General features: G+C 36.7%; 1 protein-coding gene across 3 annotated transcripts in view; it reads left to right on the forward strand.

The window, feature by feature from the left end:
* Positions 1–13,981, forward strand: part of exoc6b (exocyst complex component 6B) — a gene marked incomplete at its 5' end in the record, with an annotated part of 120,297 nt that overhangs the window by 4,731 nt on the left and 101,585 nt on the right. For all 3 annotated transcript variants that reach the window (XM_079257615.1, XM_079257613.1, XM_079257614.1), the window contains 3 exons: positions 12,146–12,311; positions 12,427–12,474; positions 12,584–12,674. In XM_079257615.1, the coding sequence (XP_079113741.1) occupies positions 12,146–12,311; positions 12,427–12,474; positions 12,584–12,674 (305 nt within the window). The remainder of the gene's footprint in view (positions 1–12,145; positions 12,312–12,426; positions 12,475–12,583; positions 12,675–13,981) is intronic.

The following is a 13,981-nucleotide window of genomic DNA, read 5'->3' on the forward strand; positions in this document are numbered from 1 at the left end:
TTCATTTGTAACGAGCAGCTACGTCCATGGCAGGGTGGGTTGTGCATGCGGCTGGGTCTGTGTGTTTTAATGCCACATTTTGTAAAAATGTTGGTACTTTCTCACCTCCTCAATCAGCTGTTTTATCAAAACAATCGGTTTTACCTGCAACAACAAAAACACTGAAGCAGCAACTCCGCTTCATCCTTTCTTCGTGTTAACGACGCCCACCTCAAATGTCCGACCAATCACACGATACTTCTCGGAGCCCTGCAAGAAAAAAGCTCTGCCAGCCCGATGTGTCAAGAAACGTCTTCAATCGCGTCCGTAAGAACAAAATGACGTCATTTTCTTCACGGGTCCTCAGGAACAAGAAAAGGTTCTTGCTTCTTGTGGAGGATGTAACAAGCTTAAGGGCCAGGCAGCTCAGGTCCTCGAGACCATCAGTCCTGCAAGTTTAAGATGTTACCCTGCTCTAACCCAGCCGGTTGAAATTACGTGGATCAAACAGCTTTGTCAAATTCTGCTCAGTGACTCATTGATTTATGTGAGGTGTGTTAAAACGGAGAAATGTAAAATTAGCAAAACTGCAGCTCACAGGGGCTGAGATTGTCTTAGCTGGGTGTGCTCACACCCAGCTACAGCAGCTCAGGCACCATGTCCAACCTGGTCTGATGTCTTGCTGTTAAGCACAGTCAGCTACGGCAGGTCCCTTTTAGAGGCTTGTAAAAATGTCGTCTTCTGCAAGATGTTTGAAAGTTTTATGCAGTATGCAGAGATATGCAACCTGTCAGCATTGTCACCACTAACTTGATTTTAGCACAATGTGTTTGTCTCTGCAGGATAAATACTAGGGGTGGGAAAATCGAATCGAAAAATTGAATATTGTTTTGCTTGACAATTTTAAAATAGATTTTTTTTTTTTTGTTAAATTTTTTTTTTTTTTTTTTTTAAAATAAAAAGTTATCCATTATTAAATTTGGTCATTTTTACTGTTTTTATTGACCTTTTTACTTGTCTTCTTAGGCATTATAGCAGCAAAATGATGGTCTGGCTGCTGTGATGTTTTTTCCTCATTGAAATCAAGAAAAATGACAAGCAAAAAAAAAAAAAAAAAAGAATCATTTTTTGTTATTAATCCACAAAATTCAGCAATATCGAATAATTGTGAGAATCACAATTTAAATCGAATTGGCCCCCATATAATCGAAATCAAATCTAATGGGGGCAAAAGCATATTGTCACAGTCCTAATAAATACTGTATCTGTGTGTGTGTGTGTGTGTGTGTTGAACTTGCATCTCTTAGCAGTTCATCTGATCCACCTCAGACCTGTTTTGTGCATTCATAGTGATGTAAATAAACACAGTGGCAAATTAATTTTTTTTTTTTAGATGAGATGATGTGTTACACTGTCAAATATTTACCAGACTGTCATTGGCTGGTACTAAATTTTATTAGCTGGGTTGGATGCTGTACTCTGCTGGTATTGGGTGTTTTGTTGTCATCAGGGGGTGTTGATGGTGGGCAACTTTGGACTTGGAACAACATTGAATAGTTGTTAGAGCTGTTGTAGAGAGTCACACGTTATTTGGTGCTTGCAGTGGAGGAACAACAGCTTCTTAAAGTAGATCAACAAACCAAATTACAACATATTGTGGCACATTACCTCAATAAGCCCTGAGTTTTCTGTATTTTTGTTTTTTTTATCTTATCACTAAGAAATGTTGCTTGTATCGGCGGTCACTTACAAATGTATCCAGTTGTTTTCACTACAGTTGTTTCCAGCCGTTAACTCTTTTAAAGAGGTGCAAAAACAAGAACTGTGGTCTCTGTTTCTGCAGTGTGTGTAACAGCCTGAATAGCATCGGCTTTTTGTATAGAAAAATACTATATTGCATCATCACCAGTTCATACTAATATTACAATCAGTTTTTGCATGCTACCTCTTTATTTGCCATTATCCCCAGCACCATTCAGCATCATATTGTGTCTACACTGGGAAGAGAGAAGATTCATTTATTATTTACATCTTCTGATGGTCCATTGCGGTCTTCTGTATGTAACTTTTATTAACCTGGTCGCTGTTATTCAGGCAAGTCAGCGGGAGTTTTTATATGTATTTACGTCCAACAGGAATATCACTGATTTATAAGTAAAATAGAAATATTTAATTAATCTCTTTAGAATAAGGAGAATTTAACTGCAACTTCTTTGTTCATAAACAGCCACAGTTACTGTGGTGAGTTCACATTTACAGAACAAAGATGTGTACAGTTTTCAAAGGAACTACTTTCTACTGAGGAAGTGGCCTGTGTTTGTACTGTCTGCTGCAGACATGTTGTCTGTGACCCCGACCTCGGTTGATAAGGGCTCCCCGTCCTTAGAAAATACTTCGACTGCTGTTCTGAACAGACACATGCTGCGTCGACCTTTCATTGGTAGCTGATAAATGCTTGGAGTGAGTCGTCACAACAAGTTGCAGCTAGTTGGGTGTCTCTGCTCTGAATGTTGGTTGAAGGACCAGAGATTTCTCACATTGCCGACTTACGTAAATATTTTCTCGTATGAAGGAACCAATCATTAAGATAAAAGAAACTTTGTACAGTGAGAAAATATAATGAATGTTTCAGATTTTTCTTTAAGCTTCAAAAAGTATATATGCTTTCTGGCATTTCTTTTTAAAGGATGAATCAATAAAATGATAAGCATATTAACTGGTGTTAAAAATTTTAGTTAGCTGTAGCCTTGTTTTACTTCTGTCTGCGTTTTATAATCATTTAAAATAAAATAACAGGACTTATGTGATTCTTTTGCAGCCTTTTCTTTAAATGTGGTGAATCTGTTGACGTCTTCTCCATGACTTATTTGCAAAAGTGAGCAGGTTGATACTAGCTGGGGAATTCCTCTTTGACAGCAGAAAACTCAGGATAAAATGTTGCAGCAGTAAGACGCTTCAGTTGGCCACCTCCCTCTAAATATTACAGCTGTGCCGAGGGGAGATAATGTGGGCATGAACCATTAGTCAGAATACACACTTACTACGTTTACATGAGAGTTTTATTTCCTGTTTAATTCCGGATAAAAGTTCTGCTTTAATTTGATGAAAAATGACCATGTAAACACTTAATTCCTAATGCCAATTTTTATTCGGAATTAAACTTGATTCCGATGTTAGTGGCTGGTTTATTCACATTTTGATTCCGATCTATTTAATTCCTCCTTAATTCCGCTCTAAGTTAATTCCGGTCGTTCTGAGCATGCTCGTTACCTTGTCCTGTCCCGATGACGTGTGTTGTTTTACCTCCCATGTTTGGTGGTCTATCTTTCTTTTTCTTCTCAGTCGCTGCAAAAAGTGAAGTAGTATGCTCGTGTTGAGCTGCTACTTCAAAATTATAGTAAAAATAGCGGCGAAACTGGTACTTATTATGTAGTTTTTACAAGTTTTGACTGAAAAGACGAGAAGCAGGGAGCCAACTTTGTTTATTTTCGGTATACATCGTACGTCACGTGCACCCTCTGTCCAATCAAAACCCTTCCCAACCCGCCGCTCTAAAGAGGAATTAAGTGAAGACGTGTTTCATGTAAACGTTTATCGGAGTTATTATTTTCATGTAAACTCGTAGGAAAATAAGTTGATTCCAAATTAAAAAAAAACCTCATGTAACTGCAGCCTGAGTGACATGTAAATTGGAATATATTCAGACTGTAGAAAACTTTATGAACACTTTGGGAGGTTCCCTCAGGGAAATTTATTGTATGTAACTGAAATGCACAGGGTTGCATCAATAACATGGAAGGGATTTGGATTCGGAAACATCGATGTATAAATTAACTGTGTAAACATTATTAGTCGGCAAATGCCAAAATAGGAAATGCAACTAAATTGTTTAATCAATGGTAAAAAAAAAAAAAAAGAAAAAAAAAAGTAATTCCTGTAATTATGTATTTATGTAATTATGTGAATACATAAAAATATGGACAAAGGTGATTTGGTACACCCCCCCCCCCCCCCCCCCCCCCCCACATATTGCAGTCAGAGACTGTTTTGATATCATATTCCTTTAGGCTAAATATGATTAATTGAATAATATGCATGTATTCACTTTCACAAAGATTACTGTTAAATGCTTTGTGATTATTTTTATCATGAGTTGACAGAATTTATATGAATAAATAGTAAAGTGATTAAATATTTATTAAACCATAAATGTATATATATATAAAAAAAAAAACCTACATGAGCAGGTTTAGCTTAAATAAAACAAGACATGCACAGACACTCCTAGTTTAAGTTGAACTATTTAGCATATTAACTAAGCACAATATGAACTGTTTTCTACCACTGTTTACCTTTAGTACATGCATGTTGTTCTGTTTTCTATAATGACATGGAAGCTTTATTGTCATTATAAAGTGCATAACAGCAAAACTTTGGTTTACAGCAATCTCCACCAGCAGACACCTATTAAATGTATTTATGTATTTACCAAGAGACAGAAAGATATGTATCAATAAATAATATTTAGGTCACTGTGCAGTTGTGAAAGTTGTGAAGTAAATGTGAAAACTAAGTGTGTGGGATTATTGAGAAAGCAAAAGAGCAGAAAGGACAGCAGCATGGCGTCATAGATTTTATTCACTAAAACCTCCTTTTTTTTTATCCACATCTGTTGCAGCTAAAAAGATACATTCAAGTTTTTGGTAAAATTGAACTTTTTCATAAAAATTGGCAGCATTTTTACATGGTTCACATTAGATCAAGCTTTAATGGGAGAAGTATATGAATCATTGCACCCAGAGATAAACCTGTCGGCTATATGTTACACACAGATGTTGATTGATTTGAGTTTTTGTATTGTTTGTATTGTCTTTAAACAAAATAGTTTTAAAAAAATGGTACTTTTTGAAATGTGCAGTTATTGTTTGTTTCAGTTCTGTGAGAAAGATTTTTATATGCATATTTTAGAACATTTTTTACATGTACAAATTGCCTTCATCACAGTTAAATACATTTACAAGTTAAGAAATTCATCCCTTATTGAGCTGTTGGAGGGAAAAACAATCCCAAACAGTCTATAAAAATCTGCATTATATATCAACCATTGGCAGCCCTATTTCTGAAAAAGAGCCATTAAAAACTTATGTATGAAGCTGAAGATTAGGCTATAGATGAACGAGTTTCATGCTAAAGGCTACTAAACCTTTAGAAAAGCACAGTTCAGATCATTAAGTTGCTCTCCGTTCTTACTGATTAGACCTCAGGTCTTTCAGTGGAAACACACTCGGACTGCAACTTTTGTTCTCTGTTATATTGTTTCAGGTGATGGACTTAGTGTGTGGCATTTCCTGTATTTGTTTGCACAGATTCTTGCTAATGATAACTAATAACAGTCTGGATTGTCAGACAAATTGTCTTTGCTCCATCCAGCATTGTTATCCACAGTGAGTCCAAACACATCTGGAAGTAAAGGTCAACCACTGGCTTCTGGTTGCTTCTCGTCAGCCTCTCTCCATGTTTTAAGAGATGTTTCTCAGAAACTGTCCCTTTCTGTGCTGCTACTGAAAAGTCTAGTCTGAGGTAGTGTTTCATGTCATCACTACTGCTGTCTCTGAATGGCGCCTGGACAAAACAAACCACTTTAAAGTTGTTCCTTTGTCATTTGAGAAGTAGTTAGTAGCATTTCATTGTACATGCATCACACCATGGATGCTGCAGTATTGGTTTACAAACTTGAATGTGCAGCCCAGTTGCGCACATTTCTATGAATGTTCCTGTTTAACGTGTTCTTTCCCTTTCAGGAATATTAGTGTCATATTTATTGGGAGTCCGTCATCAGTCATTGTTGTGGGAAGTACGTTTACATTACTGCATGCACAAACAGAGATGAGGTCATTTGAATAACAGTTTTTATTATAAAAGCAAAACGGTGATGAAATGCAGCTGCTGTTTACAAATCAGGAAGATGTGGTGATGTATGAATCCACAAGGGAGCAGTTTCCAGCCTGGTCTTGCTGTTTGGCTGTAGAGCTGTACGCAGATTCAGCTGTGAAACAGTGAACAAGTGTAAGGACATGAACAAGCCCTGCCTGATCTGATCCCAGCTGTTGTAACCTGAATGCCACAAGCTTCTCTTATCTTTGTGTGTCTTAGCTAGGTGTGCTGTGTTTTACTTTGGTTAATCTTATCAGTTGATTTTTAGTCTGGTTCCTGCAACTGAGAGGCCTCGTCACCAACTTAAAGCTGCCTGCCTGTGTGGTTGTGTGTGTAAATGTGTATTTGTGCTTACAGAACTTCACCCTGCGTTTTAACAGTGTGCAGCTGGTGAGTGTTGTCAGATTTAGCCATTAATGATGGGGAACATTTATGCATGTGCTCAGTTTGTGGTTTTCTACTGTATGGGCATGGAAAAGCTCACTTCCAACTTACTGGCAGTTGTTCACCAGACTCTTTAATAGCAGCTGGTCAGGACAATGTGACCACAGAGTGTACATTATTCTGATGGTAACCATTGCAATAAAATATATATATATATATATATATATATATATATATATATATATATATATATATATATATATATATATATATATATATATATACACACGCACAACTATAATTTACCATTGGTTACTTCACAGGAAAAGTATGCATGCAGTTCAGTTTTTTGTGATTGTGAAATGTTCTGAAATGACCAAGCCCAATAAATCAGCAGTGTCAGGGGAGCAGAATCAGGCAGATTTCACAATTTTGCTAAATGATTTAGGTAATTATGCTATGAAGCTCACTATATATTAATTTATTACACACGCACACACTTATATATGTATATGTGTGTATGTATATGTGTGTATATGTATGTACGTATATATATTTATATGTATATATGTGTGTGTGTGTGTGTGTGTGTGTGTGTGTATATATATATATATATATATATATATATATAATATAAATTTAACAAGGAAAATACTGACATCACTTAGTGTGCAACTATGACAACTCTGACTGGGCTACAATATTCTGTTTTAAATTATACAAACAAAATTTTATTATTTTAAATAATGTGACCATTTTTAAGTTCAATGGGCAGAAAGTGGCACAGTTTAGGTTTTTTCTTAAAAAACTGACTTTTTTTTTTTTTTTTACTGACTTTTTTTTCTTAATGGGTTCCTGCTAAAGAATAAAATTACGTATTAACTGTTTAGATACTGTTTAGATTTAATCCTGTGGTATGATTGGCATGGATTGTATGACAGCATATATATATATATATATATATATATATATATATATATATATATATATATATAAAATTAAAACAGGGAGCCAACTTTGTTCATTTTGGTTTGGATCCAGGAACTTTTTAGAACTGTGGCCCATGGTGAAGGTTTACGCTCTGAGTGCTTTTCTAGTTGTTTTTTTTTTTTTTTTTTTTCTTTGTACCAGGCTGTAAACATGTTTATTTCTGCTGTGAAGTTGGCCTTTTTAACATGGGGTTTGCTCTGATAATATGCATGATGAACAAAATTACTTTGATTAATTGCTACAGGAACATAAATTGATTTTCAGGAATATTTGTACAACATTAAAAATAAATTCACCCTGAAGTAATTCAATACACTACACACCTTCCTCTGCCTGAATGTGTTGGAAAACATTCAATATGCCGAGTTCATGGATGGGTTTCACATTGTGGACAATATTTACAGCTGTGTCAATTCTCTTCACATCTAGAGAGAAAAGACAGTAAATTACCACATGCTTGGTAAGACACAAATACACACTTAGCTGAGTCATCAACTTGCACTAGTTCACACACAGACACAGGCAATCGTTCACATCAGGCTTAGGCAATCTCTAAAGTCGGTTAAGATCCTCTTAGGCAGCTGTCTTGCAATCAGCAAAATGTAACGTGGATGGATGACAAACACACATGCAGCTGTTTACCATGATGTCATAACCAAGAGCAGTCTTCTCTTTGTGCCAGCAGTCTTTCCTTCCAGACATTTACTGTCTGCACTTGTTTACTCCTTCAGCTCTACCTCCTGCACCACTAATGCAGCGGCTAATGCGTACTAAGCAGAAGATAATACCTGTCACATTAATATCTCAGTCAATACAAGGAGGACGTTTTCTTGATTTTGACTCACTGATAGGATGTTTACCGATCTTGCACAACCATGTACACATGTAGTGAATGCAGAATTATTGAAATTTACACATCTAAAGTCAGAAAAGACCCCTTACATCCAGATTTGGGACCTCTGCTCTGATTATATTTAGTTCTTTGTATTTCTTTGCAGCATAAGAAACAGACATCCAAAAAAGCAAATAAAAGGAACGGATCCTCCTCTCGTCGCCGTACAGGAACCTCCTGGCTCTGTAGCAGGGAGGCACCAGCAGGGTTTTGAAGCTGAAGCTTGGCAATGATTTCAGATTTTACAAAAGAATGAAGTGATGATGTTTCCCATCAAATAATAAAACAATGTGTGCAGCGATAAACCCCAGTTTGCTGTTAAAAATTATCAGTAATTACCTCAAAGTGGGGGACAGATTTTCCATGTCTTATGTTCTGTCCCAGTATTATGCAACAGTGTTTATATGTTGTCCATGTCTTATGTTGTTGTATTTTATAGCTTTTAAGTACATGCCTAGTATCTAAACGTGGAAATCAGCCAGTGGCTATAATCCCACATATTTACATGAAAAAAAAATGCAAATTAAATGATTCAATCATTTAGAGTGTGAAAATTTGTGGCTTTATCAAGGTTTGTATTGTACAGCATGTGTTCTGCTGTTCTTAGTCTTACTGTAGATGTGCAGCATTTAGTGTTCCTTTGAATTTGTCACAAGTCACCACACTGTGTGGCCTCCTGTATTTGTGTCTAAATAAAGCCCTCAGTGGCGTCAGACCTGTTCTCTATTGTACAAGTTGGGCATTTCCTGGTCAGAAGGAGGAAGGGGGAGGGGATTCCTGGCTGAACGCAAGTGTGTGTTTGTGTGTGGAGTGTGTAAAGAAAGGGAAAGAACACAGGAAAAGCTGGGATTCCCTTTACATAGAGGGATTGTTATGGAAAGAACATTCATTCAGTATTATTCTGTGTGTGACATGATTATTGAATTGTGTAAACCACTTCCTGCATAACTTTGGATTCATGCAAATGTGAATTTACACACACACACATATCAAGCTTTTTTGAACAAAAAGAAAATTTTACATGCATAAATTACAAACTTCACAAAGACTGATTGACACACTGATATGTTTTACTTTTAACATAAAAATGTAAGAATTTTGCTTCAGAAAGGTTTGTGACTTCATGCACAGATCAATAAATGACGGCTAGAGAGGTTTGAGGTTTTCCAGGAATCTCTGTGGCATGTTGGCCTGCAACACTGCTTTAGTTTCATTTTATTTTATGTTTGTTAATAAATGATTCATGGGGCAGCTTTAATGAGGGATTTCCTCTTCTTTTCATTCAAGTGTTTGTCTGCATGTTACAAAGTGGGTAAGGTGCCACCACTTGTCACTGTTACCTAACACAAAAACAGCTAACCATTTTGTATTTGAGTTACTGATACTCTTCTTTATCCTCTCAGTGGTCAGCAGACACCACCTATTCCGGGTTTGTTTGTGTTTTGTGTTTGAGCAAAGTTAAAATAAATAACCAATAGAAATAATTTGGTTTAATATTCTCTTTGCTGTGTTAATGAAATGTTAGTATTCTTGATTTACTTATGTTTTAGGACCAAAAGGAGGAAGAGCTGCTCATGTCCTGCATTTAGAGGGTTTTACCCAACTGGTGATGTCACTGGATGGTACCAAGTATGGGAAGGGGGGGAGTTGTATTGTGTTACAGGAATTGGTTTGTCTTTTATAGGATATGTATTGTACCAGATGTTTGGGGATGGGGAAACAGTTTGGAGAGTTATCTGTGGCAGCGGGGAAAGAATGACTAAGACATTATTTAGCGCGCGTACCTGAAAGATGCTGGGGGCGGCCATGTTGGGATTCAGGTGTGAGGGTATTTAAGGCGGGCATTTTGTTTGTCCGCGAGAGCCAATATTGATGTAGCAGGGTGCATGTTAGATTACTTTAGGCTTATTCGATTTCAGTTATGTTTAGTGGGTAAAATGTAATGTGTGTAATGCTAATTTTCCATTGTGGGTTTCTATGTATTTTAAGACAACATGCACCATTGCACAATAAAGTCTCAACTTGTTGGAGGACGTCGGCTGACTGCCATCTGTTAGCCACTCTGGCCACGCAACCTACAACACTGCATTGTTTTTGTTTGGTAAAAAGTAACATAAAGATAAATGAGTTTGACAAAACTGCGTATATGGTTTACAAATCATGCACAGTTGCATAATGATATTGAGTTGATTTTTCTCCACACATTTAATACTTTTGCCACATTTTTCCCCAGTCACATTTAGTCCACTTTTGTATCCTCATATGTGTAGTAAAACCCGTTGTCCTACAGAAAACATTTGGTATTATAAACCAGTAAAAGATTCGCAGTCAGTCTATGAATATATTCATAGCCTTTCATTAAAGAAGCTAAATTTTCAACATTCACTCAGAGAGCAAACTAAAAAAAAAAGGAACAATAACCAAAAATTTATAAATTATAATTTAGTGATGTAAGACTTTTTTTTTTTTTTTTCTCATTTGAGTTGAAGAAAAAATAACAAAACAAAAAGGTTGGTCCTGGACAAATTGTTGCTCTTTTCTGATGGACAGTGGGACAAAATACCCGTCGAGAGGTGCAGAAACATCAAAGAACCTTTTTAACAGAGTGATTTAACATATAGTATTTTATCATATTTGTTTGCTGTTTTAAATGATTAAAGCAGAATTGGAAAATGTTTTTTATAAAATCTTGATTAGTTTAGTCTATTTCAGCTTATTTAATAGGCAACAGTTTTTTTCTTTAATGGGAGGGTATGTATATATTTGAGGACGACTGTATGAAAATATTCCCTCCAGTCCTGCTTACTTAACCATCTAGTCAGATTAATGGCTTTTTTATCCACACAGTTGCCTTTTAAAGATATACATACTTCATTGTCACTTTTTAAAAAACATTGTGTAAAGCAAAGGACAAGCTTTGTGCAGTTCCATACATGTGTATAACAGCTAAGTCTAGTGTGGCTCATTTCTCCCTTCGCAGCACTTACTATTGACATGCCCTTCAGCTAGTCAGTGAACTGGAAGGCACTGTAGTCAATAATGACAGCAGCTCCCAGCGGTGGGTGTGTAAATGGATCAGAACTCATAGTAAAATGCTCTTTGATGTAATTAGCATTTCATTTATCGTCACCCTTTTTTTCAATATATCTCTGATCATGCAGTTCAGACTTAATAAATTTCTGGTATTTACTGAAACAAATCAAACAACCACTGTTTCCCACAGACCAGTCTGCAATTTCTGGTGCTACCCTGGTGCTGATGAGGGATGTATGCATAGTAGGGATGTGAATCTAACAACAACTCGCACTTTTTTAGGGTGACTATTTGATTCTGAATCGATTCTCAATTCAAACAGATTTTCGATTCATAATCATTACACTTAAGTCACAAAAGGTGATAATTTCCCAAGTAACTTCATTCTTCTATAAGCTAGAAAGAACTGAAAAATGATTCAGGCGGATTCAATTTAGATTGCAACCTTTACAAAACTTGTTTTGCTCGTCATTTTTCTTAATTTCAATCTATAATGCCCAAGAAGACAAGTAAAAAAAAATCAATAACAAAAGTAAAAAATGACAAAAAAAATGATAATGGATTACTTATAAAAGATAATTTTTTCCCCCGAAAATATCAATTTAAATTTTAAATGTTTAAAGTGAGTTTCTTAACAGGAAAAGACTAAAAACATTTTCATCTTTGCTCAGCTTTATGCGTTACACGGCATGTTGAGAAGTACTCACCAGTATTGATATTAAAGTAAAAAAAAAAATTTCATTTTTGCCAATTTTAGTGGCAGGCTGTCAATTCGGTGACATTCAAGGAATAAATAATAGAAAACAATTAAAGCTGGAAATTTTTGTTTCAATTATGGAACCCAACACCATTGATGGATCTATTTGTTCAAAAGGTAAAACTGAGCATCAAATAAAGGGATGAATAAAAGTGGTGGGTTTTCTCTCACTCCAGGTCGGTGTATGATGGTCAGGAACATGGCCTGTTCATGGAAAAGCTCGACATACGGATCAGGAACCATGACAGAGAGATTGAGAAGATGTGTAACCATCACTTCCAGGGGTTTGTCGACTCCATCACGGAGCTGCTCAAAGTACGAGGGGAGGCACAGAAGCTGAAGGTAACTAGGAAATGGCAGGAGTGCAGAAGGATAGCAGACTGGTTGAAAGAGATTGATGTTTTAAGCTCAGCATGATGGTTATTCATTAAACTTTCTTATTTTTGTTTTTGCTCAGTGTCAGGTGATAGAAACCAACAGGCGTCTTCAAGATGATGGTAAAGAGGTAAGCTGACAGATTCATTTAATATTTGGTCCAATCCAGACTTATTTGTACGTGAGGAAACTAATTTACTGTTGATGGTCTTATCTGCGTCTCTTACTAATCTTCACAGCTCATCGGTGCGATGGAGGAGCTGCAACAGTGCCGAGTACAGCAGAGGAACATTGCTACAACCATAGACAAACTAACCCATTGCCTTCCAGGTAACACAAAACTCTGTTTAAAGACATCTAACTTGGATCAGTAGCTCTGCTCCAAATCTTTCATGGCAGCATTTACTCTCGTGGTTTCCTCCATTGGAGGAAAACAAGTTCTCACAGCACTTAAACTGAGATTACTGGATTTTTCTTGATTTGTGGAAAAAGAGCAAGAACTCTAAGGCGCAAGTGTCAAACTCCAGTCCTCCCGGACCCGGTATCCTGCAGGTTTTTGTTGTCTCCATGCTCCAACATACCTGACTGAAATCCATAAATAGTTTGACAAGAAGCTGCTGGAGCCATTTGATTTGAATCAGCTGTGTTTGCAGAGGGAAACAACAAGGATGTGCCGGGTACCGGCCCTCGAGGACTGCTGTTTGACACTAATACTCTAATGCTTTAATGTCGGGAGAGTTGATCATTGATGCTGAGTGGTATGTATACAGCTAGATGTTCACCCTGCAGCCTGTTCCTCGGGTCTTTCTTTACCTCCCCGTTAAAAAATGAGGGGTTTTGGAAGTTGAAGGTGCATTCACATCAGGATAGTCTACTAGACTCGGTCTGATTGGAGACTCGGCGTAGTTGTAGGGAGGTGTATCCATGCGGACCGAGATCACGTTCAAGCTGCACTTTGATCAAATGAGCCAAACCATTAGAATAATATATCTCCATTCTCACCAAAGGTGGCACTGCACTTTGCGAGAAAAGCATGGAACACAAAACTATCGCTGTTTTGTTTTTTTAAATTGTGTCTTATGCAAGTATACTGCAGAAATACACTGCAATAGTGGACACGGTGTGAACAACAGACGAGGCAGAGGACTGTTAACACAATTGCTATGTATTTACCCACAATGCAACACTACAGCAAATGCAGGAAGGGACTTTTTTGTGGTCCGAAATATGATCCGCTTGAAGCAGACTGAGACATGTGTTTGTAGGCGGAGTCTGCTTCTTTGATCTGAATCAGAATTCGTTTGACGTATCCACATTTTCCCAAATGAAGCGGACTTTTCTCAGCAAACAGACTTGGATTTGAATGAAAAAGGCTGATGTGAATGTACCCTAAGAGACATTTTGCTATACTTGACTGAGAGTTTATTATTATGCAACAATGAGTCATTACAGAAAACTACCTGACATTGTTCTGTTTATCAACACGTAACTTGAACGTAGTCTGAAACACCACTTGAAAACGAAACTTTCAGTCGTTCACTTTAAATGTTAAGGTCTCTAATGCTTTGTTGTTAACATTGACATTAGTGTTGCTTTCACAGGCTTAAGAAGAAAATTTGTTAAACTTATTATCGCTT

Source organism: Telmatherina bonti (genome assembly GCF_933228915.1).
Source record: "Telmatherina bonti genome assembly, chromosome: 18".
Classification (NCBI taxonomy): domain Eukaryota; kingdom Metazoa; phylum Chordata; class Actinopteri; order Atheriniformes; family Telmatherinidae; genus Telmatherina; species Telmatherina bonti.